The 27019-nt window shown below is 40.1% G+C and overlaps 1 protein-coding gene across 1 annotated transcript; it reads right to left on the reverse strand.

The window, feature by feature from the left end:
• Positions 1–2569: 2569 nt before the first annotated feature.
• Positions 2570–22977, reverse strand: CUNH2orf42 (chromosome unknown C2orf42 homolog). Its single transcript, XM_070429413.1, is given in 10 exon segments — positions 2570–3460; positions 7279–7441; positions 8850–8950; positions 10698–10725; positions 10727–10806; positions 13926–14030; positions 16086–16190; positions 18506–18616; positions 20577–21412; positions 22495–22977. Coding segments are annotated over 9 exon segments (1725 nt in total). The 5' UTR covers positions 21400–21412; positions 22495–22977; the 3' UTR covers positions 2570–3251.
• Positions 22978–27019: the final 4042 nt, after the last annotated feature.

The following is a 27019-nucleotide window of genomic DNA, read 5'->3' on the forward strand; positions in this document are numbered from 1 at the left end:
GGGCTGATGACATCCAATACCTTGAGAGAGCCAGGTGGCAGGCCTGTAGTTCTTGGAGTCAGATTTTCTGGAGGTCTCCTGCCTATCACTCCTCTAAATACTAGCAAGCAGTTCTGATAAGATACAGGGACATGACAGGTTAGAACCAAAACGTTCTGGGTGGAGTAGCAAGTTGTTGTCATTATGCCCACAATGTTAGGGGCCCAGCGTTGCCTGGAGGAGCAGTTAAAGCAGCATCCCTCTCAGAACCAATAATACACTCAGTCTGAGTATGATCAAGCTGTGCAATAGACAGGTGGCTGTGCGGACATGGAAGATTTTGAGCTATTCACTCCAGAAATATAAATGGTGGCTGCAGTGTTGAAAGGCAGCAGATGGGCAGTCTGTAGAGATGGCAGATTCCAATGACTATGAAAGAGGTGTGCAGCCCTAACCGGTTTGGCTCAGTGGATAGAGCGTCGGCCTGTGAACTGAAGGGTCCCAGGTTCGATTCCAGTCAAGGGCATGTACCTTGGTTGCAGGCGTATTCCCAGTGAGGGATGTGCAAGAGGCAGCTGACTGATGTTTCTCTCTCATCATTGATGTTTCTAACTCTCTATCCCTCTCCCTTCCTCTCTGTAAAAAATCAATAATATATATATATTTTTAAAAAGAGGTGTGCAAATGGATGGTATAGATGCGAGTGTGGATGGATGGGAAAGCAGTTGGCTGCAAGGTTTGAAGAGCACTGTTCTGATAGAGTATGGGGTGAGTCTGAAGGAAGGCCAATGCTGATAGTGTCCCAGAGGTATCTAGACATAGTGGGTGCAGAGGTACTACTGGTACTCCTGATAGAAAGGGTGTCAAGTTAGAAAAAGTGGTCAATGTAACTGAACCCCATTCCAGATATTGATGGGCTGAGGTGATCTTGAGTGAAGACCTTAGCACTTGAATGGGGGCCTCTTTGGGTGGATAATTTGCCTCAGCCATGTATTTTATGGCCTCTGTGGTTCTCCTGACTCAGTCAAGTATTGCTAGACCCAGGCATTTGCCTGTCATTCAAGTCTATCATATACACAGTTTGCAATCTTGGTCAAAAGGCTGTGATCAATGTCCTCAAAGTTACGTTGAAAGAGTTCTCAGAATGGGCCAACCACCATATTTCTTTGAGTATTCTTGCTTTTCAGGAAGCCTCTCTGCCTAACCTAGTTTTTAATTTCTCCTCTTCTCCACATACCTGTCCACCTTTCTTCTCCTTAAAGCCCAGTGCAAGTTCTAAGTTCTCTGTGGACTTCCCTGGATTCTCAAGGATTTACCCTGTTTGAAACACTTGGGAGCTCTCCACATAAGCCTGGTCCTCAATCATACAAGCTAGACAACAGTTAATTTGCCTACCTATCCCCCTCTTTTAGGGGCACAGCTACCCGCTTTACCAAAAATTCTCACCTCCCACCCTGGCCAGGGTGGGTCAGTGGTTAGAGTGCTGGCCTGTGCACCGAAGGGTCATGGGTTCAATTCCTGGTCAAGGGCATGTACCTGGGTTGCAGGTTTGATCCTGTGTTCCAGAGGCAACCAATTGATCTGCCTCCCTCACATTGATGCTTCTCTCTCTCTTTATCTCTCTCTCTCTCTCTCTCTTCCCCTCTCCCCCTCCCACCATCCCTTCCACTCTCTCTAAAAATCAATAGGAAAAAAAAATCCTAGGATGAGGATTACAAAAAAAAAAAAGCTACCTCCCACCACCCCTCAAAATCAGGCCAATTCCATTTCTTGGGAGGTTTTGCCCTTTGGATCAGGGAGAGTAGAGCAGTCAGTCCTGCTCTAACATTAAAACCATACTTTCAGGCATGTCAGGAGCCAGAATCCTACCAGAAGCTCCAGTAGGGACAAAGATGGGTCAGATGGAGCCTGGCTCAGTGCCTACCTATACCCCAGTTGGTTGTCCAGTCCTATTTTAGTGTCCATGAACTAGTCAGTCATTCCTATTTTTGCCTAAACTGATGAGAGTTGGATTTTTGTTATTTGAAATCAAAAGAAAACCAAGAGACTACTTCATATGGATTTTTCTTGTTTTCCCAAGGTCAATGAATTATAAGGAATATATACAAAGGAATGTGATAAATTGTGGAAATAATATGTACTTTGGAGTAAAACGAAACATTTTTAATGCCGTTTCAAGCAAGATACTTAACCTCAGAGAGGCTATTCCTTTAACTTTATAAAAGAAGGGGTAAATACCTAAAACTGAAAGGATAATGAAGACTAAATAAGAAAAGTAATTAGGAAGGAATGCAAATAAAAGTACCTGGCACATAGTAGTTATATAGGAAATGTTCATTCCCTTTTCTCCTTGAAAACAGGCTTCCACTTCTGCGTCTTTCATGTCTCCATTCTGTGGTCAATGAACTCAGAAGTAGGAAATGAATTTTACCAGTTGTTACACTTTTTCAAGAAGAAAGAAGGAAATAAATACAAGCATTAGTTTGACTTGTCAATATTCCCTCGATACCTGGACATCTTTTTCCTATTTCACTGTAATCTAAATTCATCCCAAAGGTTCATAATTTTAAAATCAGGCCAACAAGAGGTATAATTTAGAAAAACTAATGACACTGTGCTTTATTTGATAACAGAATAAAAGGGCATGACTGGAGCTCTGCCAGAATGGTCCCTAACATTCTTCCGAACCAGGATGTTATTAACGTTTCAACATTGTTAGTGTAAGGTGGAGTGTCGCTAACTACTTCAAAGGTTGAGACAAACTATAAAGGTGAATCCTTTAAGAAGGAAAATGAGCTAGTTTTCTTTTTGTTCCTTTAAACACGCTAGCCAGAAATACCAGCCCATCTATAATGAGGACTATACACAGCAGCACCAAAAAGGCCATTTACAGAGTTTTTCTTCAACAGAATCCACTTGGATGTGTTAAGAAATTGCATCTTAGCCGAAACCGGTTTGGCTCGGTGGATAGAGCGTCGGCCTGCGGACTGAAAGGTCCCAGGTTCGATTCCGGTCAAGGGCATGTGCCTGGGTTGCGGGCACATCCCCAGTGGGAGATGTGCGGGAGGCAGCTGATCGATGTTTCTAACTCTCTATCTCTCTCCCTTCCTCTCTGTAAAAAAATCAATAAAAAAATATATTTAAAAAAAAAAAAAAAAAAAAAGAAATTGCATCTTAGTTAAAAGCAGTTCACGAAGGACCTAACTGGTATTTAAACTTGTCAAGGGATGGGGATGTGCAAATTCAGCAGCAAAAGTCTCCATTGTTTTGCCTCAAGGGAAAGTGATGGTAGTCAGAGGGGCCAGTTCCAAGGGCTGGTCCAGGGGGGGACGCTGGTCTTGGTACTCTGCCACATGCCCATTCCGGTGGTGACCATACTCAAACTTGATCCGCAGCTCGCCAATCTTGGACTGGGGAAGGATATCTGGGATCCACTCAATGATGAAAGGGGTTGGCTCCTTTTGATCTGGGGAAGTGTTGCCTAAAGACAAAAAAAGACCAAGAAAGGAACACTGATTAGTACAATTCCAAATTTTCAGTCTAGACAGATCTCACTCTGTTCAAGAATAAGAAAGGAAAAGAAAAATTAGCTTTAAAAAAAGCTATATGAGAAAAAAATAACAAGGAAAAACAATAAGAATCAAGGGAAAGTAAGAGGAATTACTGTATCTATTCAAAAGAAAATTTCAGGAAACTGTGTGGCATCCTTGAATAAAATAAGACCGAGACGTAAGAAAAAGGGCCAAAAGAATCATAAGGTGAGCCAGACTGAGAGGAAAGGACAGCTGGATGAGATTAAAAGGGAGACTAGTAAAAAATAGTCCTGGCAGGGTGGTTTAGTTGGAGCATTGTCCCATACACCAAAAGGTGGTAAGTTCAATTCCTGGTTGAGGTGTGTACAAGAGGCAACTCTCTCCCTTACTCTCTCTAAAATCACATTTTAAAAAAGCTCAACCGGCGTAGCTCAGTGGTTGAGAGTCAACCTATGAACCAGGAGGTCACAGTTCGATTCCAGGTCAGGGCACATACCCAGGTGGGCTCAACCCGTGTGGGGCCTGCAGGAGGCAGTCGATCAATAATTCTCTCTCTGTCAAACTGCAGTGGGAAGGCCAGAGAGAGTTGGGGGGCAGGAGGGAGGGGAGTAAGAGATCAACCGAAGGACTTGTATGCATGCATATAAGCATAACTAATGGACATAAGACACTGGGGGGTAAGGGAGGGTAGGGGTTTGTCAAGGGGGGGGGGGGGGAAGGATACTCATGTAATACCCTTTGTAATACTTTAAGCGAAAAATAAAAAAAAAAAATAATTCTCTCTCATCACTGATGTTTCTATCTCTCCCTCTCCCTTCCTCTCTGAAAATCAAGAAAAAAAAAATACATATATATACATATATATATATATATATATACACACACATATATATATACACACATATATATATATCCATTACACTTTGAACTCCCCATTTTCTCCAATGAACTCACTGTTTATAATAATCTCCTTTAAACAGACCCCTTTCCTCTATAAAAGAAGAGTTCCTCCCTTTTCTTCTCTGGACTTGCACATGGTTTGCAGATCCTGAATTGCAATACTTTGCTGTTTCCAAATAAACCCATTTTGCTGGAAAATATCTGACTTTAAGGTTGATACCTTAAAAGAAAATAAAAAAATATTTTTAAAAAAGACTTAATTACATGATTCATTTTAAAGCTATGTAAGACTTTATATTAAATAACTAACATTTCTACTAGCTCAAATTCATATAGTCGATTAGTGATAATTATGGGCTCTTTGTCTATTTTTTAAAATATATATTTTTATTGATTTCAGAGAGGAAGGGGGAGAGAGAGAGAGAGAGAGAGAAAGATAGAAACATCAACGATGAGAAAGAATCATTGATTAGCTGCCTCCTACACACCCCACACCGGGGATCAAGCCCGCAACCTGGGCATGTGCCCTGACCGGGAATCGAACTGTGACCTCCTGGTTCACAGGTTGACGCTCAACCACTGAGCCACACTAGCCAAGCTCTTTGTCTATTTTTTAAAAATATATTTTATTGATTTTTTACAGAGAGGAAGGGAGAGGGATAGAGAGTTAGAAACACTGATGAGAGAGAAACATCAATCAGCTGCCTCCTGCACACTCCCTACTGGGTATGTACCCGCAACCAAGGTACATGACCTTGACTGGAATTGAACCTGGGACCCTTGAGTCCGCAGGCCGACGCTCTATCCACTGAGCCAAACCGGTTAGGGCTCTTTGTCTATTTTTAATAAAATAATTTATTTTTGTATTATATTAAATAAAAACATTTTTATAGCCCTAACTGGTTTGGCTCAGTGGATAGAGTGTCGGCCTGTGGACTGAAGGGTCCCAGGTTCGATTCCGGTCAAGGGCTCATGCCTGGGTTGCGGGCTCGATCTCCACAGCTGATCAATGATTCTCTCTCATCATTCATGCTTCTCTCTCTCTCTCTTCCTCTTCCTCTTTTTCTGAAATCAATAAAAATATATTTTTAAAAATGTTTTTATAGTACTATATAAATACTATCATCTATAATAATAAAAGTATAATATGCTAATTAGACCAGACGTCCTTCCGGACAACCTACCAGACGAAGCCGGAGCTGCAAGGGAAGCCCAGGTCCTGGGTGCCTGCCGGCGGCCGGAGAAAAGCCTGGTTCCCAGGTGCCAGAGGGAAACCAGTGCCGGCAGCAGGGGGAAGTAAGGCCTACTCTTGCACAAATTTCGTGCATCAGGCCTCTAGTATTTGTATAATCTATAATAATAAAAGCATAATATACTAATTAGACCGGACATCCTTCCGGACGAAGCCAGGGCTGCGAGTGAAGCCTGGGACCCAGGTGCCTGCCGGTGGCCAGAGGGAAGCCCAGGCTCTGGGTGCCAAGGGAAGCCGGTGCCAGCAGCCGGGGGAGGAAGGCCTACTCTTGCACGAATTTCATGCATCGGGCCTCTAGTAATTTAATAATAACAACTATAACAAGTAGCACTTAATGAGCACCTACTGTGCCAGGTATTATCTTAAGTGATTTACAATGCATTAATTTAATGCTCAGCAACTCACTAAGAGACAGATTCTGTGATTCCTATTTACAGATGAATAAACTGAGGTGAGGACAGATGAAGTCTTCCTGCTTAGTTTACACAACTAGTAGGTGGACCTGACTTTAACTCCAGGCAGTTTTGGACTCCAGAGCCTACACTTCTAGCCATCTAATACTCACCTCTCTTTCCACTGATTAGACTATCATCTTTTTCCAGGACAGTAAACTATATCACTTTTGTTCATCACTGTACCCCAAGATAGCATAGTGCCTGGTTCATAGTAGGCACTCAATAAGGACTTGTTGAATGAAGAATGAATGAATGAATGAATGAATGCCAGCCATAATTTAAATTACTTTAGTATTACCATCTATCAAGCAGGCCTCATTCACTTACCTAATTTTGTACTTATTCTTTTAGAAGAAATTTAGAAATTACAATTATTTTGTCAAATTCTTGTAACTATATTCCGACATATATACAGGGTGTCCCAAAAATGTATACAAACTTTAACAGCTGATAGCTCTATATTTCTTTCTTTTCAGATTTAGCTGATTGGAATTAATAATTATTCCAAGTGTGTATACATTTTTTGGGGGACACTGTATTTTTAAGGGAAAAGAGGTATGATCCCATGTTTTAGAAACTCTTCCTGTACAGAAAAGAGTCTGGAAACTCTTCATGTATAGAAAAAAGTCTGGAAAGGTTGCTGTTTTTGGTGGGTGCGATTACAGGTGGTTATTTTTCTTCTTTATAGAATCTATGATTTCTCTATAATGAATACTTATTGCTTCTATAATTTTATTTTTAAAGCCCTGGCTCAAATGAAATGAAATACCCTATCTCATGATTACCTTTACAAGATGAATAAATGTGCCTTCTTTAAGGTCAAGATCCAAAATCTAGGACAATGTGTTGCACATAGTTGATCTTCACAGGAAGATGCACTATTTTTTTTTTTTTTTGAGTTTGAATTTTTTTAATATATTTTTTTAATTGATTTTTTACAGAGAGGAAGGGAGAGAGATAGAGAGTTAGAAACATCGATGAGAGAGAAACATCGATCAGCTGCCTCCTGCACATCTCCTACTGGGGATGTGCCCGCAACCCAGGTACATGCCCTTGACCAGAATCGAACCTGGGACCTTTCAGTCCGCAGGTCGACGCTCTATCCACTGAGCCAAACCGGTTTCGGCAAGATGCACTATTGAAACCACCAATCACTTACCAACTTTGAGAAAAGTTTTTAGTTCCAAGGGTCGCAGCACTGGTTGTTTTTCTATACGACCGTAGGTTTCTGCTATGCTCTCTACTTCCACTTTAGGGCATTTAAACAGCTCATACGTCCCATCCCGGTTCTGGATAAAACTTCGGGTAATTTCCAAGGGCATCTAGACATGGAGACAATACCAAGAAAGGTGAGAAAGAAAAACTTTCAAAATAGACAAATACTTGGGTGAGAATAGATTGTTTATGTATTCACTGTTCCTCATTAAGCACATCCAAATTAATTAAAACTTCCCCTTGTATTTTCAACTAAATTCTGTCAACAAATCTGCCTTTGTTTTCCTTATACCATTTATATCTTGGCTTTCCTATTTTCTCTATAACTTTAATTTGAGCCCCAATATCTTCATGTCTACATGACCACTACTGGCATAGACTTGCTCTAAATTTGTTTTTTGTCCCTTCCCCTACTTATCTGCTAGAACATTCTCCTAAAAACTCTACTGATAGCACCTACAGCTGACCTCACCATCCTGTGTGCTTCACACCATCCTTGGGACTGAGCCAGACAGAACTTGAACTGAATTTTGTCTTTGCCACTAAACAGCAGGGTGAGCATCTCATAGCCTGTTTCTCATCTGCAAAATACATGAATGAGGTGATACAGGTAAATAACGCCCAACAGATAGAAGCTCAATGATCATTAGCTCTTTTCCCTCACTTGACTTTGCTTTGGGTTGCACATTTGCCTCCCTAAACACCACTTATTCCAAGATAGAAGCTGCCTCTGCGATATCTTGCATTTAAGGAAGTTCCTCAAATGTCTTTAGTGCTAACATAGGCCTTTTATTCTTCTGAACGTAACAGATATCAAGCAATTTATTCTTCTCTGAACACAACTATATCTTGAAATTAAGCTTCTCTTAACACGTCAAATCACATTATACTGAATTTTCTACAATATTCCATTATTGTAAGAAGGGAAAACCCTCAAATTTTCAGAGTCTGCTGGACAAAAATGTTTTAAAATATCTCATCTTTCCCTTGTGAAAAAGAACACAAACTGAGGGTCATTGCTCTAATGAGAACTAAATTACAGTTTGGGGAAGAGCAATTAATTGTGCTAGGCCCATTAATTTCACAAATGGTGTATCATCTCAAATTATTTACATATTTTTTAGTTAATTTAGGGCTCACCATAAATAGTTATTTAATATATAGGAAAAATTATTCCTGCTTTCTGATCCCAAAGGCAAAGAAAAAGAATACTCCAATTTAAGATACCTTTTCAAGCTCTAGGGAATACCCATTAAAATTAAGAGTCAGCACTATAAAGCCATGAATATTTCTGAATAATCTCTTTTTTTAATCTTTTATTTATTAAATTTATTGGGGTGACACTGGTCAACATGAACAGGTTTCTGTTGTGGGTTTCTATGTTACATTGAATAATTTCTTAATATGAAAAACAGAATTCTCTTTGGTGTCTGTAACTCAAGGAATTGGTACAAACATACTTCCCAAACTTGCTTCCCTCTCTGCCCTCCCACTATTGTAGAAATAAACTCTTACCTCAGGGGTATCTAAGATTTGTTTAACTTGCAGGATATTAGTGATATGCCAGGTATACTTGGAAAAGGTTCCCAGTGGCAGGGCATCTTTTCGAACAAAAGCTTCAATGTAAAAAGGGAACAAAATTAGCCTACCCAAACATAACATTCTCCTTCCCTATTGCTACCCAGTTTCTAGAGATTTCAGTGCGGTATTATTCTTTCCTTATGGAATCTCAGAAATTCCAAAAAGAAATTCTAGAGGCAAATATATAATAGGGTTTGACATAAATGTGACAAACCAAGTGATAAAAATTTCTGCTATATAAAGTCTCTGATGCTTCTTTGAGATGCTACTTATTTCTGTTACCTTAGAAACTTGTTTTTTTGTTTGGTAAAGCTACATGCACAGAACTCCATTATAAAACAACTTCTTACACCTCTTACAGATTTAGATATACCATCAGAGGTCAAATTACAGTCCTTAAAATTTTAATTACATGGAGTTTAAGCCTGCTCACATGATTGCCAATCCACTGCCCTACCCGCAGGAATATAAAGGGGTTCCCCTGAAAGTCTGCAAAACTAGCTAAGGGATGAGTTAAAATTAATATATTAGGCCTGAAGTTTAAAATGGAAGAAAGAATGAACCTTGCTTGAAAAGTCAGGAAGACAAGCTGTGAAGACAAAGATTTTCATGGCTCTAAACATAGTGATTCACAGCTTGCATTATTCAAATACAGAATTAAACTTCAAACAGTCCCACAGTCCCTATTAAATTATCAAATAACAATTTTTAAAAATATATATTTTTACTGATTTCAGAGAGGAAGGGAGAGGGAGAGAGAGATAGAAACATCAATGATGAGAGCAAATAATTGATTAGCTGCTTCCTGCACGGCCCCTACTAGGGATCAAGCCTAACAACCCAGGCATGTGCCCTGACCAGGGACCAAACCATGACCTCCTGGTTCATAGGTCAACACTCAACAACTGAACAACACTGGCCAGGCTCATCAAATAACAATTTGTTGAAGAAATAGCATTGATTTCTAGCTGTCATTACTGAGTAATTCTTTCTTCCTCCTTTCTCTCCCTTATTTCCTTTTGCTACCTAATAAGTATGTTGAGATATCTAATAGAAAGATGTTATGTAAAACCAAGAAATAAGTACCAGAATAATGTAATGATAAAGTGTTCCAAGCCTAAGAATAACTCTAAAATCTTCCTTCATCAAAAATTAGGAATCACAAAAAAATAAGTTTTAGGTGTTTTTGTGTGTGTGTGTTTTTAAATATATTTTTTATTTCAGAGAAGAAGGGAAAGGGAGAGAGAGAAAAAAAAACACATCAATGATGAGAGAATCATTGATCTGCTGCCTCCTGCACACCCCCTACTGGGGATTGAGTCTGCAACCTAAGGATGTGCCCTGACTGGGTATCAAACCATGACCTGGTTCATAGGTCAACGCTCAACCACAGAGCCACACCGGCTGGGCAAGTTTTAGTTTTGATACATACTGTAATATGCTTCCAAGAAGCCAGCCCAATAGTGATCGAAGACTGCAATGCTTTTGTTGAAATTGATTCATATCTAGAAAATATCAAACTTCTTGGTGGGCACATTTATTGCACTTCATTGTTCTTTTACCAAGTCTGTGCTTTCTGAATTGTTCCATTAACTTGCACTGGAATAAATATGGGGTTGCACTGAAGAGTGTGATCATTATTCTAAGAGCTGACTGGCTAAGGCTTCCTGCTCTCAGCATGCAGCTAGAAGTCCTAATCCTGAAAATTCCACACGATTTTTTCAAACATAATTCCCTAAGGACAAGACATCTGTGGCTATTGCTGAAGAAAAAATCCCATACCTGTGGTGGAGTTGGGAAGCCGTTTTTTTTGTACTTCCAATAGATATTCTCTGTTGTAGGGCATCAAAAAAAGACTGAGGAATGTGGAACACCAGTGGCTCTGGTTTGCCTTTAGGAAATAAGAAGAAACTCATTCAGTTAAAACAGATCAAATTTTTATGCCAGAAATTTGAGAGCTCCTAGTTGGAGGCACAGTTACTTCAACTAAAAGTGTAATGTTGAGCCCTAACCGGTTTGGCTCAGTGGATAGAGCATCGGCCTGTGGACTCAAGGGTCCCAGGTTCGATTCTGGTCAAGGGCATGTACCTTGGTTGCAGACACATACCCAGTGGGGAGTGTGTGGGAGGCAGCTGATCGATGTTTCTCTCTCATGATGTTTCTAACTCTATCCCTCTCCCTATCTGTAAAAAAAATCAATTTTATATATATATTTAAAAAAAAGTGTAATGTTGAAACTGTGTTCATTTGCACTCTGCAATGGCTAGGCTTATGAAAGTATCTGGCAGCTTTGGTGAATGAATTAATGTTATAAGGAATTATCTATGTTGTCATAGTATTTAAATCATAATGTCACTTCAGAATTCAGTTCTGTAGGATTATTTTTATAACTATGTTTTTATTGATTTTAAAGAGAAAGGAAGGGAGAAGGATAGAGATAGAACCATCGATGAGAGACATCAATTGGGTGCCTCCTGCACACCCTCTACTGGAGATTGAGCCTGCAACCCAGGCATGTGCCCTGACCAGGAATCGAACAGGGGACCTTTTGGTTCATGGGTCGACACTCAACCACTGAGCCACACTGGCCAGGCAGTTCTGTAGGATTTTTTTTTTTTTTTAATGTATATTCTGGGTAGTTTTGATTGGTAAAAAATGTAATTGTGATTTAAATACTACATAGTGTTGGGATATTTTTTTACATGCACAGGCTTTATGAGCCAATAAAATGATTTCAAAGTTAAAAAAAAGAAGAAAACTCATATAAAGTGCAACCAAAAAAAAACTTAGTGGACTTTCTGATGTGTAGAGAGAGGTGGAAGAAATGGAATTGAAGGACAGTAATAATTAAAAATTTCACTTTATAAAAAGGCAAAAATAAGGCTTTGGTTGGCCTTTATGAGTCAAGCATTGTCACCTTCCCTGTTGATCCCTTGAAATCATAAAAAAATATAGCAGATCCTTATCATCACCACCACCAAAGATAACTTTTCAAATCCCCAATTTTGTAACCACCACCACAACACAAACTTTTCCTTGAAAGGGTATATGAAATAAGATGAGATGAGAACAATGAGGCTGAGATGAGAAGGCAAACTTGATTTACTCCTACTATCTCCAGGCACTTGTATGTGCATTCATGTCTAAACAGAGTAACTAGCCGAGGCCAGTTTGGCTCAGTGGATAGAGCGTCGGCCTGCGGACTGGGGGGTCCCGGGTTCGATTCCGGTCAGGGGCATGTGCCTGGGTTGCGGGCACATCCCCAGTGGGGGATGTGCGGGAGGCGGCTGATCGATGTTTCTCTCTCATCGATGTTTCTGGCTCTCTATCTCTCTCCCTTCCTCTCTGTAAAGAATCAATAAAATATATTCTAAAAAAATAAAAAATAAAATAAATAAATAAATAAATAAACAGAGTAAACTACATGCCCTCTCTCAGATGTTCAGGACCCGGAATGCCAGAGACCACAAAGTTAGGAGACTATTTATCCAATAAACACCAGTCTTGCTCTCTGAATATGATCTAAAGGCAGGAAAAATGTTTGAAAATACTTAACAAACCTTTAAAGAAGCTTACAAGACACTAGGTCAACAAAAGTCAACAGAGTGTTCAAAGGAGGGGTTGAAAGAGTTCTGAGTCTTTCTTAAAAAACTGTGTCCAAGGGGCTACCTAGCCCCAGCAGAGGGAAAACATCCAGAACCACGTGGATAAACAAACAACTTAAAGAATATCTCTTACAGAAAGATTCTTTTTTTTTTTTAAATATATTTTTATTGATTTCAGAGAGGAAGGGAGAGGGAGAGAGATAGAAACATCACAATGATGAGAATCATTGATCAGCTGCCTCCTGCACACCCCCTACTGGGGATCAAGCCCACAACCCAGGCATGTGCCCTTGACTGGAATTGAACCCGGGACCCTTCAGCCCACAGGCAGATGCTTTATCCATTGAGCCAAACGAGCTGGGGCCAGAAAGCCTCTTAAGGACAGTTCAGATGCCTTTTTGGAACAAAGGTCAAGCTAACACCACCAAAGATCATATCCCCAAGATCAAAGCTATCTACCTTTACTTATTATTTGCTGTTTTTCCTCTTCCATTTCTAAATTCATTTTGCTGATACTGCATTTAAATTATGTAAGTATTTCCTTCTTTCACTTAGATTTCTACTTTTTGTGGCCCAATGTATTTGGGAGTCAAGCCCAGTTATTTTTTCTATCAGAACAGAGAATTCACCCTAGCCAGTTTGGCTCAGTGGACAGAGCATTGGCCTGCAGACAGAAGGGTCCCAGGTTCGATTCCAGTCAAGGGCATATTCCCAGATTGCAGGCTCAATCCCAAGTAAGGGGCATGCGGGAGGCAATTGATCAATGATTCTCTCTCATCACTGACATTTCTCTCTCCCTCTCCCTTTCTCTCTGAAATCAATAAAAATATATTAAAACAAACAAACAAACAACAACAACACCGGGAACTCTAGCCCAGCCAGTGTGACTCAGTAGTTGAGTGTTGACCCTTAACTATGAGGTCAAGATTTGATTCCCGATTAGGGCATGTGCCCCAGTTGCAGGCTTGATCCCCAGTAGGGGGCATGCAGGAGGCACCCGATCAATGATTCTCTCTCATCATTGATGTTTCTATCTCTCTCTCCCTCTCCCTTCCTCTCTGAAATCAATAAAAATATATTTTAAAAAACAAAACAGCCCTAGCTGGTTTGGCTCAATGGATAGAGCATTAGCCTGTGGACTGAAGGGTCCCAGGTTCGATTCCAGTTAAGGGCACATGCCTGGTTTTCAGGCTTGATCCCCAGTAGGGGGCATGCAAGGGACAGCTGATCAATGATTCTCTCTCATCACTGATGTTTCTATCTATATCTTCTCCCTTCCTCTCTCTAAAATCAATAAAAATATTTAAAAAACAAAATAAATAAAAAGACAACAGAGAACTCTAGCACAATTACTTTAATTTATCCTACTTTCAGCAACAGCCCCAGCTGGGTGACCAATACTTACCATCAAATTGATAGTGCATGGTTTGATGGATGCGTTCTGTGACACTGGCCAGCCAGTCTTGGAAGGATAAGGTCACTTGTGCCTCATCTAACAGCTGACTGCAGGCTAGTAAAAACAAAAAACAACATCTTAGTAACTTATTTTTTCTTACAAAAGAAAGTTAATTGAAGTTTGAAAAAGTTAAGGTGTTTGCACAGATAAAAAAAGAACAAGAAGCTGAAATTCAAAGAAATTAAGTAAAATAGAAGATTCTAGAATTTTTTTTTTCAAAGAATCCATTTAGGAAAAAAGAAATGAAAAGCTCTGAGATACTAATAGGTTCAAGATTAGTAACCACAGAAAGTTTGCAGCCTTTCAACACTAAACTGCAAAGTGAAGAATGGCCTTGAATAATGGCTTTTAGAGATCTATAAATTAGTCCTTTTTCTGATTAACATGTCCGTATGCACAGAAATATTCTATTCTATTCTATTTCTTCTCCTGAAATGTCTTCACATTTCTTTTTTTTTTTTTTATAATATATTTTATTGAATTTTTACAGAGAGAAAGGGAGAGGGATAGAGAGTTAGAAACATCGATGAGAGAGAAACATCGATCAGCTGCCTCCTGCACACTCCCTACTGGGGATGTGCCCGCAACCCAGGTATATGCCCTTGACCGGTATCGAACCCGGGACCTTTCAGTCCGCAGGCCGACGCTCTATCCACTGAGCCAAACCGGTTTCAGCCACATTTCTAAAGTATAGTTTCTTTTATAGAGATATACCAATGCCATAACTACTATCCATTTGAAATTAAAATTCTCATTGGTAAATGCATATAGTGATAATTTAGATTAAAAGCTATTTTCTTTCTTCTTTGTGCCAAAAGGAAGTGATGAAAATTTGTAGAGAACCTTCTACCTCATACAGGTGATCTGTTTATCTACTGACCTTCCAAAGACATTTGTTCCTGGGATGTGTAAGTTCTTAATTAGGTTTGGTCTTATATTATATTTATGTATTGGTCTTTAAAATCAGAGTATGAGGGCAGGGATGATATCTAGTTTTTAATCACCCAGTCATATTACATGGCCAACAATATCTTAGCAAGTATTCAATAAATACTACCAAAATTGAACTAAACTATTTTTACAAAATGTATAAGTAGAAGTTTATAGAAGGTTGATTCCCCAAATAGCTGAGCTTAATTATTCTCAGTAGAAAAGATATATATATGTATATATAAATATATGTTATGTTCAAATTTAGTTATTCTGTCTTCATAAATTCAGAACAATAGCCATGCTATTGTTTTTAGGTATGTTTTCAAACTTCACTAACTGTAGAGAACAGACTATATTATTTTTCTTTTTCAATAAATATTTATCACTGAATAACTATAAACATGTTTCTTCTTCAACTTTGGCTGCCCTAGCTGGTTTGGCTCAGTGGATAGAGCATCAACCTGCTGACTGAAGAGTCCCAGGTTTGATTCCGGTCAGGGGCAAATGCCTAGGTTGAGGGCTCAGTCCCCAGTAGGGAGTGTGAAGGAGGCAGCCGATCAATGATTCTCTCTTATCATTGATGTTTCTATCTCTCTCTCCCTCTCCCTTCCTCTCTGAAATCAAGAAAAACATTAAAAAAAAACACACACACAAAAAAAACTTTAAATCTCCATACTAATTGCATGTGGCTAATAAGCAAGAGGGAAAAATCTTACAAAATACCTCTACCAAAACATGTCAGCAATTTTTGTTGGATTTGTTACTTAAACAATACAATTTGTTGTTGTTTTTTCATTGATTTTTATTGATTTCAGAGAGGGAGAGAGAGACAGAAACATCAATGATGAGAAAGAATCAATGATTGTCTTGCCTCCTGCACACCCCCTATTAGGGATCAAGCCCCCAACCCAGGCATGTGCCCTGACCAATAATCAATCTGTATCCTGGTTCACAGTTCCATGCTTAACCATTGAGCAGCACTGGCTGGGCTACAATTTGGTTTTGAGCAAGATTTGAGACCCGTGGGACAGGACAGACTTCAGTCTTAATGCCTACTGGTGTTTATCTTAACATTCCTTTGGGGACACCATGCAATATTTCTTTGGATTTATTGCTTTTACCTTCTTTCGGATGCTTTTCCACCTTTTTAGCTTATTCTGGGACAGGGAAACTTACCCTGCCTTTTTAATGAAGAAGCAACCACAGGCTTTTTCAGGCCACTTTTCCTTAGATTACTGCTCAGTGCATCCTGAGGCAAGAGTGAATTGTTCGTCTGTGCACCTAAACCATAAATTGTTACAGTGTTTAATAACATGCCTATAGAATATAAATAGATTCTATATTCATTTCTAAAGAGTGTAAAACATAAAAAGTCTTTGATAATTTCTAAGTTAGCTTTGATAATTTCTAACTTAGGATTAGCCTTTATATAACTAGAAGCCCGGTGCACAAAAATTTGTGCACTGGCAGCGGGTGAGTCCCTCAGCCCAACCTGTGCCCTCTCACAGTCTGGGACCCCTCGGGAGATAACCACCTGCTGGCTTAGGCCCGCTCCCCTGGTGGCAGATGGCACACCCGATCCCATGGTGCCTGCCCCGTCTCCCCCCGTCGCACACGGCAGGCCCGGATCCCGCACTGGGGCGGGCGGCGGCTGGGGATCTCGCTGCCGCTCGCCCCAGGTGGGGCAGCGCAGCGAGATCTGCCTGCAGTATGCAAATTTAACGGCCATCTTTGTTGGGTTAATTTGCATACTCTTATTGGCTGATGAGCATAGCGAAGGTACGTTCAATTAGCATCTTTGTCTTTTATTAGTGTAGATATTTTAAATTTCTGAAAATCTAGGAAAGTGGGGAAAACCAGAAGTAAAGAGAAAAAAAAATTTCACCCATTGTTTCCACCTCTTAGACAATTACTATTGATTTTCTGGTGAACTATCTTCCTTTTTTTTTTCCTATGAATAGATTATTTTGCTGGTTTTTGTGATTTTATGTAGCTGTGATTTTACCAGGACTGCTAGATTTAGCCAAAAAATAAATAAAATTTCAAATAAATGAATTTTTAACATAAGTATGCCCCAATTTTGCATGGGAGATAATCATATTAAAAATTTTTTCACTGTTTATCTGAAAGTCAAGTTTGAGCATTCTGTACTTTGTCTGGCTACCTGAGTGACCTAAAAATGTCTCCAAATTCTATGTAATCATTTTTAGTGGTTGCCTGATATTCTAGCAAGTGGTTTTATCATGGTTCATTTAACTATCCCCAGTGGTGGGCTTAATTGCTTCTAATTTTTTAATATTATAAACTAGAGGTCTGTATGGGTAAGGTCCCTCGGCCTGGCTGGCAATCAGGGCCAATCAGGGCCGTCTCTCCCAGTCTTGACAAGGCCAGCTGGAGGGGAGGGACTGCAGGAGTTTAGCCAGACCAGGGAGGTTGGCTGTGGGAGCGCACTGACCACCAGGGGGCAGCTCCTGCATTGAGCGTCTACCCCTGGTGGTCAGTGAGTGTCATAGCAACCAGCGTTCATCAGGTCCTAAAGGTCACTTAGGCTTTTATGTATATAGATAACGATAAAATGAACATTTCTGGATAAAATGCTTTTCCTGTACCAAAGATTATTTCCTTAAAAATGATTATTTAGAAGTGAACTACTGCATCAAAGGGAAAGAACTTTACTGTTTGAATTTCAAGATTTCCTGGGAAAGACCAATAAGTACATATTTAACAACAATCTCTGCTACATACTGCTGCCAGAATTACCTTACAACATGAAAGTTATCATGTCACTTTGTTTCTCTACCTTTCTCCAACTTCCCAGCACTAAAACTCCTGTGCATAATCACCTGACCCACCTTTAGCAATTATCCCTACGAGTAGTAGTATTTTTCAGGTTTTTAACAGATAATCATGGCAATTTACATTGCACTAGCCATGCCAGAGAGCCTGAACTTCACCTCCTTTACCAGTTGTCTCATAATTTTAAAATTCTTTGCTAATTTGGTAGCAAAAAGTATCTTATTTTAACTTTTGTATTTCTAAAATTTTTGCATTTCTCTGTTCACATTTGGAGTTTTGTCCACATTTGTGGACTAGGTAAATTTTTCTCTTTATTTAAAGTCTATGTCTTTTGACACATCTACTAGGGTACTTCAGCAGTTTCATATTGATTTGTAAGGGTCCTTAACTGAGGACCCTTACAAGTGGTATTATTACTTGTTATTTGCAAGTAACAAACTATATTCCTATGTTAATGTAGAAAAGATAATGAATTATTGTCACAAGTTTTTAAAAACATTCTATGGATGAAAACCTTATAACACTGTCCAAAGGCAGTTTAAGGTTTAAGACTAGTCTGAATGTTTAAGGGTTGAACAAACATATTCAATAATAAGAGCTGAGTTTGGTTTGATCTTATATTTAATCAGTAAAACCAACTCTTAGCTTGACTGGACAAAGAATTATCATTGGACGGTATAATTTTTTTAGGAAAAGAAACACATAAAAACTGATTCTTATCATTGCTGAAATCCAGTGAAACACATAAAACACTCTCTAAAGATAAAACCATCCTATAAACAAACCAAATAGCTTCTTACCAGATACTTCATCCTTTTTCCTCTTCTTTGCCTTTGATGGAGTAGACTCACAAGCTGATACTGTTGATTCTGAATGGCAGTCCAACTGGGGCACAATAATCTCTTTAAGACCTAAAATATAACATATTTCTGAATTGTTAATACTACCCAGGAGGAAGTATGGGTCTCTAGAGAAAAATTAACTTATAAAAATCCAAATCCCAAAACAATGGAGTGATTGCCTACATTAAAGAAGTTCCTTTGAAGTGCAAATCAAAATGATAATGACATGTCACCTCACACCTGTTAGAATGGCTGTTATAAATAAGACAAGAAATAACAAGTATTGGAGAGCATGTGGAGAAAAAGGAACCCTCATACACTGCTGGTGAGAATGAAAACTGACACAGTCACAGTGGAAAACAGTATATAGGTTCCTCAAGAAATTAATAGAGCTACCATCTGACCCAGCAAGCCTTCTTCTGGGTACCTACCCAAATAATTTAAAAAGTTATTCATAAAGATATATGTACCCGTATGTTCATTGCAGCATTATTCATGGTAGCCAAGACATGAAACAACGTAAGTGTCCTTCAATGGATGATTGGATAAAGATGATATGGTACATATGTACAATGGAATACTACTCAGCCATAAGAAAGATTAAAATACTGACATTTGCAACATGGACAGATCTTGAGAATATCGTGTTAACAAAATAAGTAAGATGGAAAAGGACAAAAAGCATATGATTTCACTCATATGTGGAATATAAAACAAAAAGCAACAAACAAACAAAACAAATTCAAAGACACAGACAACAGTTTGAAGGTTAACAGAGGGTAAGGGGTAGGAGGAGGATGAAGAGGGTAAAAGAAGTTAAATACAGGGTGTCCCAAAAAATGTATACACTTTGAATAATTATTAATTCCAATAGGTTAAATCTGAAAAAAAAGAAACATCAATTGAGCTAACAGCCATTAAAGGTGTATACATTTTGGGGGAACACCCTATATTTGGGAGACTAAGGGTGGTGAGCACACAATGCAAAATACAGATGATGTATTATAAAATTGTATATTTGAAACTTATACAATGTTATTAACCAATGTCACCCCAATATATTTAAAAAACAGATTGTGGACCTGCAATAAAAAACAAGTTGTTTTAAAGGGCAGCCCAAAACATGATTTTGTTCATAGAACATTAACTTGATAGGAGGCTTTCCAGAGAAATATAAAACTAAAAAGTTGGGAGCTGCTACCAACTAAAGATTATTAAGAAATGAAAAGAGCCCTAACTGGTTTGGCTCAATGGATAGAGCCTGCAGACTGATGGGTCCCAGGTTCGATTCCGGTCTAGGGCATGTACCTTGGTTGCGGGCACATCCCCAGTTGGGGGTGTGCAGGAGGCAGCTGATTGATGTTTCTCACTCTCTATCCCTCTCCCTTCCTCTCTGTAAAAATCAGTAAAATATATTTTAAAAAAAAGAAATGAAGAGAGCCCTGGCCGGGGTGGTTCAGTTGGTTGGAGCGTCGTCCCATGCACAGGAAAGTAGCTGGTTTGATCCCTGGTCAGGGAGCATACAGGAGGCAACCAATAGATGTATCTCTCTCACATTAATGTTTCTCTCTCTCACTTCCTCGCTCTCTTAAAAAAATAATCAATAAAAATATGTTAACAACAACAAAAGACTTGATTTAGAAACTTTAAAGGTTTTCTTTTGAGCCAGGCACTTGTTTTCTCCATCTTCAAAGACAATAAAAAAGCAAACAAGCCAAAATAAAAGGGAATTTTTTGTTCTATGTTTTTATTAAATAGGGTATCTGTGGAAGAGTAAAAAAAAATCAAAGCAAAGCTGATTTTACTAGATTCACTGTCTCAATGAAAATGTTCAAGTCTCTTGATCATTAATTTCAACCAATCAAACAACCTTTATGCAAGTGATGACTGGGATTAAAAGAAGGAATGCTTTTCATTTGAATTATCTAGCAACTGCTTCTGAAGGTCGCTAGGACAATCTCCAAATGCCATTAGTGGAACACTTTCATTGTCATTTTAGAGAAACAGAGTGTGTCACCATATCACCTACCGCTGGAATCAAAATTTAGGAAGTCTGAGAATTCCTGAGCCAATGTCTCATCACTGGCAAAGGCACAGATGCAAGCAAAGAAATGAATGCATCTCTGTGCTGCCTCATCCTTGGAGGCATTCGACTTGTGCGACTTCAGAGTCTGGCAGGAACAGAAGAAACGGCGTTCAGGCAAGCTTTTGGCACTGATTTTCTGCACAAAGGACGTATGCAAGTACCCCAAACTATGCTTCTGGCTCGCCTTGCATTTCACCACCAAAATGTTTTTAGTAATTCTCTGTACGAGCGGACCCGTGGGCTCTGTGGCCAACTGCCAGATGGTCTGCTTGGTTTCGGAGGAGGCCTGCATTGCATTCAGGACGGAGCTCTTTAGAGTCAGAGGGGTGGCCTCTGCCTGACAGTTTATTGCCAACTTGATGTGCTGGCACTGGTTTTCCACAACACCCTGGGTGGCAGCTTTCAGGCAGGAGGGGACATAACATCGTCCAGAGCTCAGCTGAGTGATGATCGTCCCATCTACCGTTTGGATTGTAGTCTCTGAAACACCTAGCTCTACAAAGCATCTGTAGTCGGGGCCCCGGTCTCTCTGCCGCACTGAGTAGACCTGTAGGTCAGAGCCTGTTATGATTTTGACAGCTTCAACACTCGGCTGCTTCCGTGCACCATAGCGGAATATGGTTCCACATGTCTTGTTTTTACAGCTCAGTCCCCGGGTTCCATTGTACGTGCCGCATCGGGGACACTTTCTTATTCCCCTCAATGTGGCCTTCCCCAAATCAGATAAGAAAGCTGGGACTTTAGTCCTCAGAGAGTTTGGTTCCATTTTTCATAGGCCCCTAGAAAAAGCAATAAGCCCATCAGCATGAGTATACATACACACACACAGAGTTAAAATCACTTATGATATTTAATACAGAAAGTGAAACATAAAGAAGCTATCCAGGTGCTCTCCTTCCCTGGAATACACCAGGGCCTTTTTCTTTCCCTCTACCCTCCCCCTTTCCTTCCCCCCACTTCCTCCCTGCCCCAGACAGGTTACCATCAGCTTCCTCACTCCCAAGCTCCAAGGGCCCATCCTTTGCTTCATCCTTTACCTCTATAACTTGCTTCCTAAGCTCATTTCTTCTAGGAATAACTTCTTCTACCTCTGTGATTTACCAAGTAAATGTTCTCTTACCAAAAAAAGGAAGCTATCCACTATTTTCAAATTGTACCCTCAAACACATCAATTTAAACCCTCAAACAGCCCTAGCCGGTTTGGCTGAGTGGATAGAGCATTGGCCTGCAGACTGAAAGGTTCTGGGTTCGATTCCAGTCCAGGGCACATGGGTGAGTTGCAGGTTTGATCCCCAGTAGGGGGCATGCAGGAGGCAGCCGATCAATGATTCTCTCTCATCATTGATGTTTCTATCTCTCTCTCCCTCTTCATTCCTCTCTGAAATAAAAATATATTTAAAATAAATAAACCCTCAAATGAAATAGAAGTGGAGATCTCTATATAGTTTTAAAAACCAAATGTAATAATTAAAGCATTTCTTTTTTTTTAAAATATATTTTATTGATTTTTTACAGAGAGGAAGGGAGAGAGATAGATAGTTAGAAACATCGATGGGAGAGAAACATCGATCAGCTGCCTCCTGCACATCTCCCACTGGGGATGTGCCCGCAACCCAGGTACATGCCCTTGACCGGAATCGAACGTGGGACCTTTCAGTCCGCAGGCCGACGCTCCATCCACTGAGCCAAACCAGTTTCGGCTAAAGCATTTCTTTAGGTTCAGTCCTGTTTTATGAAACAACCTAGATTAGTTAACCTAATCTGTACATGCACAGATACTTAACTTAAGCAAGGACTGGAGAATGGAAAAGGTTAGTTCTTTCCCTTCCACTGTTCCACACAACACTCAGTCCAATCTTACCTGTTTCAGCTGCCAGAGCATCCGGAAAACAGTGTGACCTAAATTCATAAGACCTAAAAAGGTGTTTCATTAGTTTGTGATAGTCATAGAGGACAAGCGAAGACATAATCATTTACAGAGTAAATGTTACTGCTTAACCCAAAGTCTTCTGAAGTTTGAACTCCACAGTATAACAATGCAGACATTCGGCATCCTCCTGCCCAGTGTTTCACAAAGAAGATTCCCTCTGCCTTATGTGGAGACCTTGGCAGTCTATAAATAAAACAAGAAAAAATACTAAAGTTATGCAAAGACAGAATGACTCTTTCCTTCAGAATAGGAATCTAAGTCTTTCACAAATATTTGAGAAATATTTGACAGAAATTGTTATAGAAATGATTGCTTTGTACTTCCAATTGTAAGAAAATAGTGTGAATGGCACTACACAGGGAGTTGTCAAGAACACCTAGACCAAACCTAATTAAGATCTTACACATCCCAGGAACAAATGTCTTTGGAAGGTCAGTAAATAAACAGATCAACTGTATCAGGTAGAAGGTTTTCTGCAAATTTTCATCACTTTCTTTGGCACAAAGAAGAAAGAAAATAGCTTTTAATCTAAATTATCACCATATGCATTTACCAATGAGAATTTTAATTTCAAATGGATAGTAGTTATGGCATTGGTATCCTATCTAATAAAGAGGGAATATGCTAATTGACCCTCACACCATTCAATGATGGCGGCACCCAGAGCCAATAAGGAGGGAATATGCTAATTGACTATCACGCCCTCAAAGATGGTGGCGCCCACAGCCACAAGTTGGCGGCGCCCAGTCCCCTCAGCCTCACTGGGGCGCGCCTGCCTCCGGAGTCCCCCAGTCCCCTCAGTCCCCCAGCCGCCCAGGGCTGGCCAGACACTGGGGATCGAGCCCGCAACCCGGGCATGTGCCCTTGACTGGAATCAAACCCGGAACCCTTTAGTCCAAAGCTCTATCCACTGAGCCAAACCAGCTAGGGCAAAAACACCTCTTTATTGAGGTATATTTTACATATCATAAAATTCACCCATTTAAGTGTAGAATTCAATGATATTTATGAAATTTATAGATTGGACACTCTTCACTACAATCCAGTCTTAGAACACTCCCCAAAAAGATCCCTCTTGCTATTTGCAGTAATGATTCCCAACCCCAGGAAATCACTAATCTGCTGTCTCTATAGATTTACCTTTTCTAAACATTTCATTTAGAAGGAATCATAGAATATGTGGCTTTTTTAAGTCTGGCTTCTTTCACTAAATATGTTTTCAGGATTCCACTACATTGTAGCATGTATCCATACTTCATTCCTTTATATTGCTGAATAGTAGTGCATGGTATAGATATATCATTTTGTTTATCCATTCACCAGCTGACAGATATTTGGATTGTTTCCAGTTTTTTACTAATATGAACACTGCTGCTGAGAAAATAAACATGCAAGTGTTTGTGAAGACAAATGACTTCATTTCTCTTGGATAGATACCTAGAAATGGAATTGCTGGATCATATGGTAAGTTTCTGTTTAACATTTTAAGAAACTACCAAACTGGCTGTATCATTTTACATTCACACAGCCAACATATTAGAGTTCCTGTTTCTCCACTTTCTGGCCAATCAATACATGTTATTGTCTTCTCATAGCCATTTGATTATAGTATGTTGAAGTGGCATCTCACTAATGTTTCACATGCTCATTTAACCATGTGTCTATCTCATTGGGGGGAAATCTATTCAAATATTTTATCTAAGAAAACCCTAAATATTTTATCCATTTTAAAACTAAAACTGCCGAGACCGGTTTGGCTCAGTGGATAGAGTGTCGGCCTGAGGACTGAAAGGTCCCGGGTTCGATTCCGGTCAAGGGCATGTACCTTGGTTGTGGGCACATCCCCAGTGGGAGATGTGCAGGAGGCAGCTGATCGATGTTTCTCTCCCATCGATGTTTCTAACTCTCTATCTCTCTCCCTTCCTCTCTGCAAAAAATCAATAAAATATATTTTTAAAAAAAACAACAAAAAACTAAAACTGATATTTGATTACATAAAAATGAAAATTTTCTGCATGTCAAAAATTACTATAAGCAAAGTCCAAAGATGAAAACAAAATGAACAACAAAAGCAGTGCAAGACTTGTACACTAAAAACTACAAAACATTGTTGAAGGAAATTAAAGACCTAAAAAAAAATGGAAAGACATCCAATGTTCATGGACCAGAAGACTTCATATTGTTAAGATGACACTACTCCCCAAACTGATCTACAGATACCATGTAATCCCACTTGGAGTGCGGGAAACGAGTTAAGTCGGCTCGCGTGAATTGCGCGTACTCCGCGGGAGCCGTCTTTAACTCGGTTCATATAGATTTGCAGTGGAGTGCGGGAAACGTGTAAACTCGGGCCGATTGTAACTGCGTATTACCAAATATATGTTTGTAATCCACCCTTTTGGTGGATGGAACAAAACCAAAAGACAGAGCCATCTTATATTTTGGCGGGAAATTCACCCGCACTCCAAGTGATCCCTGTCAAAATCACAGATACCCCCACTTGCCCCCAGAAATTAACAACATGATCCTAAAATTCATATGAAAATACAAGGGATCTGGAAGAGCCAGAATAATCTTGAGAAAGAAGAATAAAGTAGGACTCACACTTCCTGATTTCAAAACTTACTACAAAGCAAATTAAGACAATGTGGACAGAGAAGGATAAATACTGTATATCACTTCTATACAAAATCTAAAAATGCCAAACTCATAGAAAGAGAGAATGGAATGGTGGTTTCCAGAGGCTGAGGAGTGGGAAAAATTGGGAAATATCGGTCAAAGGGTAAAAACTTCCAGTTATGATTAAGTTCTGGGGATCTAATATACATCATGGTGACTAGTTAATAAGATTGTATTATATACTTGAAAGTTGCTGAGATCTTAAATGTCACCACAAAAAAGAAATGGCAATGATGTGATGCAATGGAGGTGTTAGCTAAGGCTATGAAGGTAATCAGTTTGCCTGTGCTATTCCCTTCTCCCTCTGCTTCCCCCACAGGTGTGCATCTCCTAAACTCTAAGGAACCCCACAAGATTTGCAACCAAGGGAGCAATGGGCAGCAACAGCTCAGCTTGCCGGGGCTAACCCCCTGAACCTGTCTCCAAGACCCTTTTCTCTGACTTCCCAGTGAGCTAAGGCAGCCCAAGCTAGGCTCTCCTGCTCCTTCTTCTATGCTAAGCCCTTCCTTGTTTCACTGTCTCCGGGACTCGTCCTGTGAAATCTTTCCTACGCAAAGTCAAGAATACACACTACTGGCTGGCCTTGGCAGACACGCTCAGGGCCAGGCCCCCTATCCGGTAACAGAAGGGAGTGTTACATCTCACCGTTTTTTGGTTTTTTTTTTGGCATTTAATACTTTATTTTTTTAAAATTGTTTTATTGCTTAAAGTATTACAAAGAGTATTACATATGTCTCCTTTTTTTCCTGCCCTTAACAATCCCCCGGCCTCCCCTACCCCCCAGTGTCTTATGTCCATTGGTTATGCTTCTATGCATGCATACAAGTCCTTCGGTTGATCTCTTACCCCCCCTCACCGTTTTCTAATATTTGGATTTTAAACATGTACTAGTATCACTTATTACAGATTCTATATTGAAAGCATATACAAACAAGTGAACACAGCTTGTAAAAAACCTGCATTTTGGGAGAATCGAAGATGGCGGCATAGGTAAACACCGGCTATGCCGCCGCCGTAAACAACCACTTCAAAAATACAACTAAAAGACGGAACGGACATCAACCAGAACCACAGGAAGGCTGGCTGAGGAGAGACTCTTCAACTAGAAGGAAAAACAACAGCAAACCGAGGCTCAGAGGAGGCGCAGTGTGGAAAATTTAAAGGTACGGTGGTGCGGCGGTGCGCGCGCAAAGCGGGCTGGTGGCTGAGGGCGCGGTTGTCGTTTTCAATCAGGAGGGAGTCTCAGACTCTGGGCTACAGATCTGGGCGAGTCTCTAGGGACCCAGACTCAAACGGGAGAAGCGGGACTGTCTGGCTACGGTCCCTCCGAGGTTTGCAGCTGTTGCGGGGACAGAGAGGTGGAGCCCCTGGGGACAGACTGAGAGCAGCCATAGCTGCTCCCTCCCCCCGCCCTGTTGAGCCCGCCCCGCCCAAGCCTGCGCAGAGCCATTTGCCGATCGCCTCAGGCAAAGGCTGGATTAGCGCCTCCCCAGAGGACTGAAGTTTTCCACACAGCTGATTCCTACAGCCAGTCGGCCTGGTGGTCAAATCCCTCTAGTGTTAACTACAACAATTAAGGCTTGGCTAGAACAAGACTGCGCACAAAGACCACAAGGGGGTGCACCAAGAAAGCATAAAAGATGCGGAGACAAAAAAACATGACAGAAATGGAGGATATGGAGCTAAAAATCGCAATTTTGAGGGCTTGCTATAAACTTGAGCAGAGCCTCACGAAAACTAATGAGACCCTCGATGCTACGATAAAGAAATTAGAAAG

This window comes from Myotis yumanensis, unplaced genomic scaffold (genome assembly GCF_028538775.1).
Source record: "Myotis yumanensis isolate MYYU_CA2020_CCGP unplaced genomic scaffold, mMyoYum1.0.hap1 SCAF_11, whole genome shotgun sequence".
NCBI classification, from domain to species: Eukaryota; Metazoa; Chordata; class Mammalia; order Chiroptera; family Vespertilionidae; genus Myotis; species Myotis yumanensis.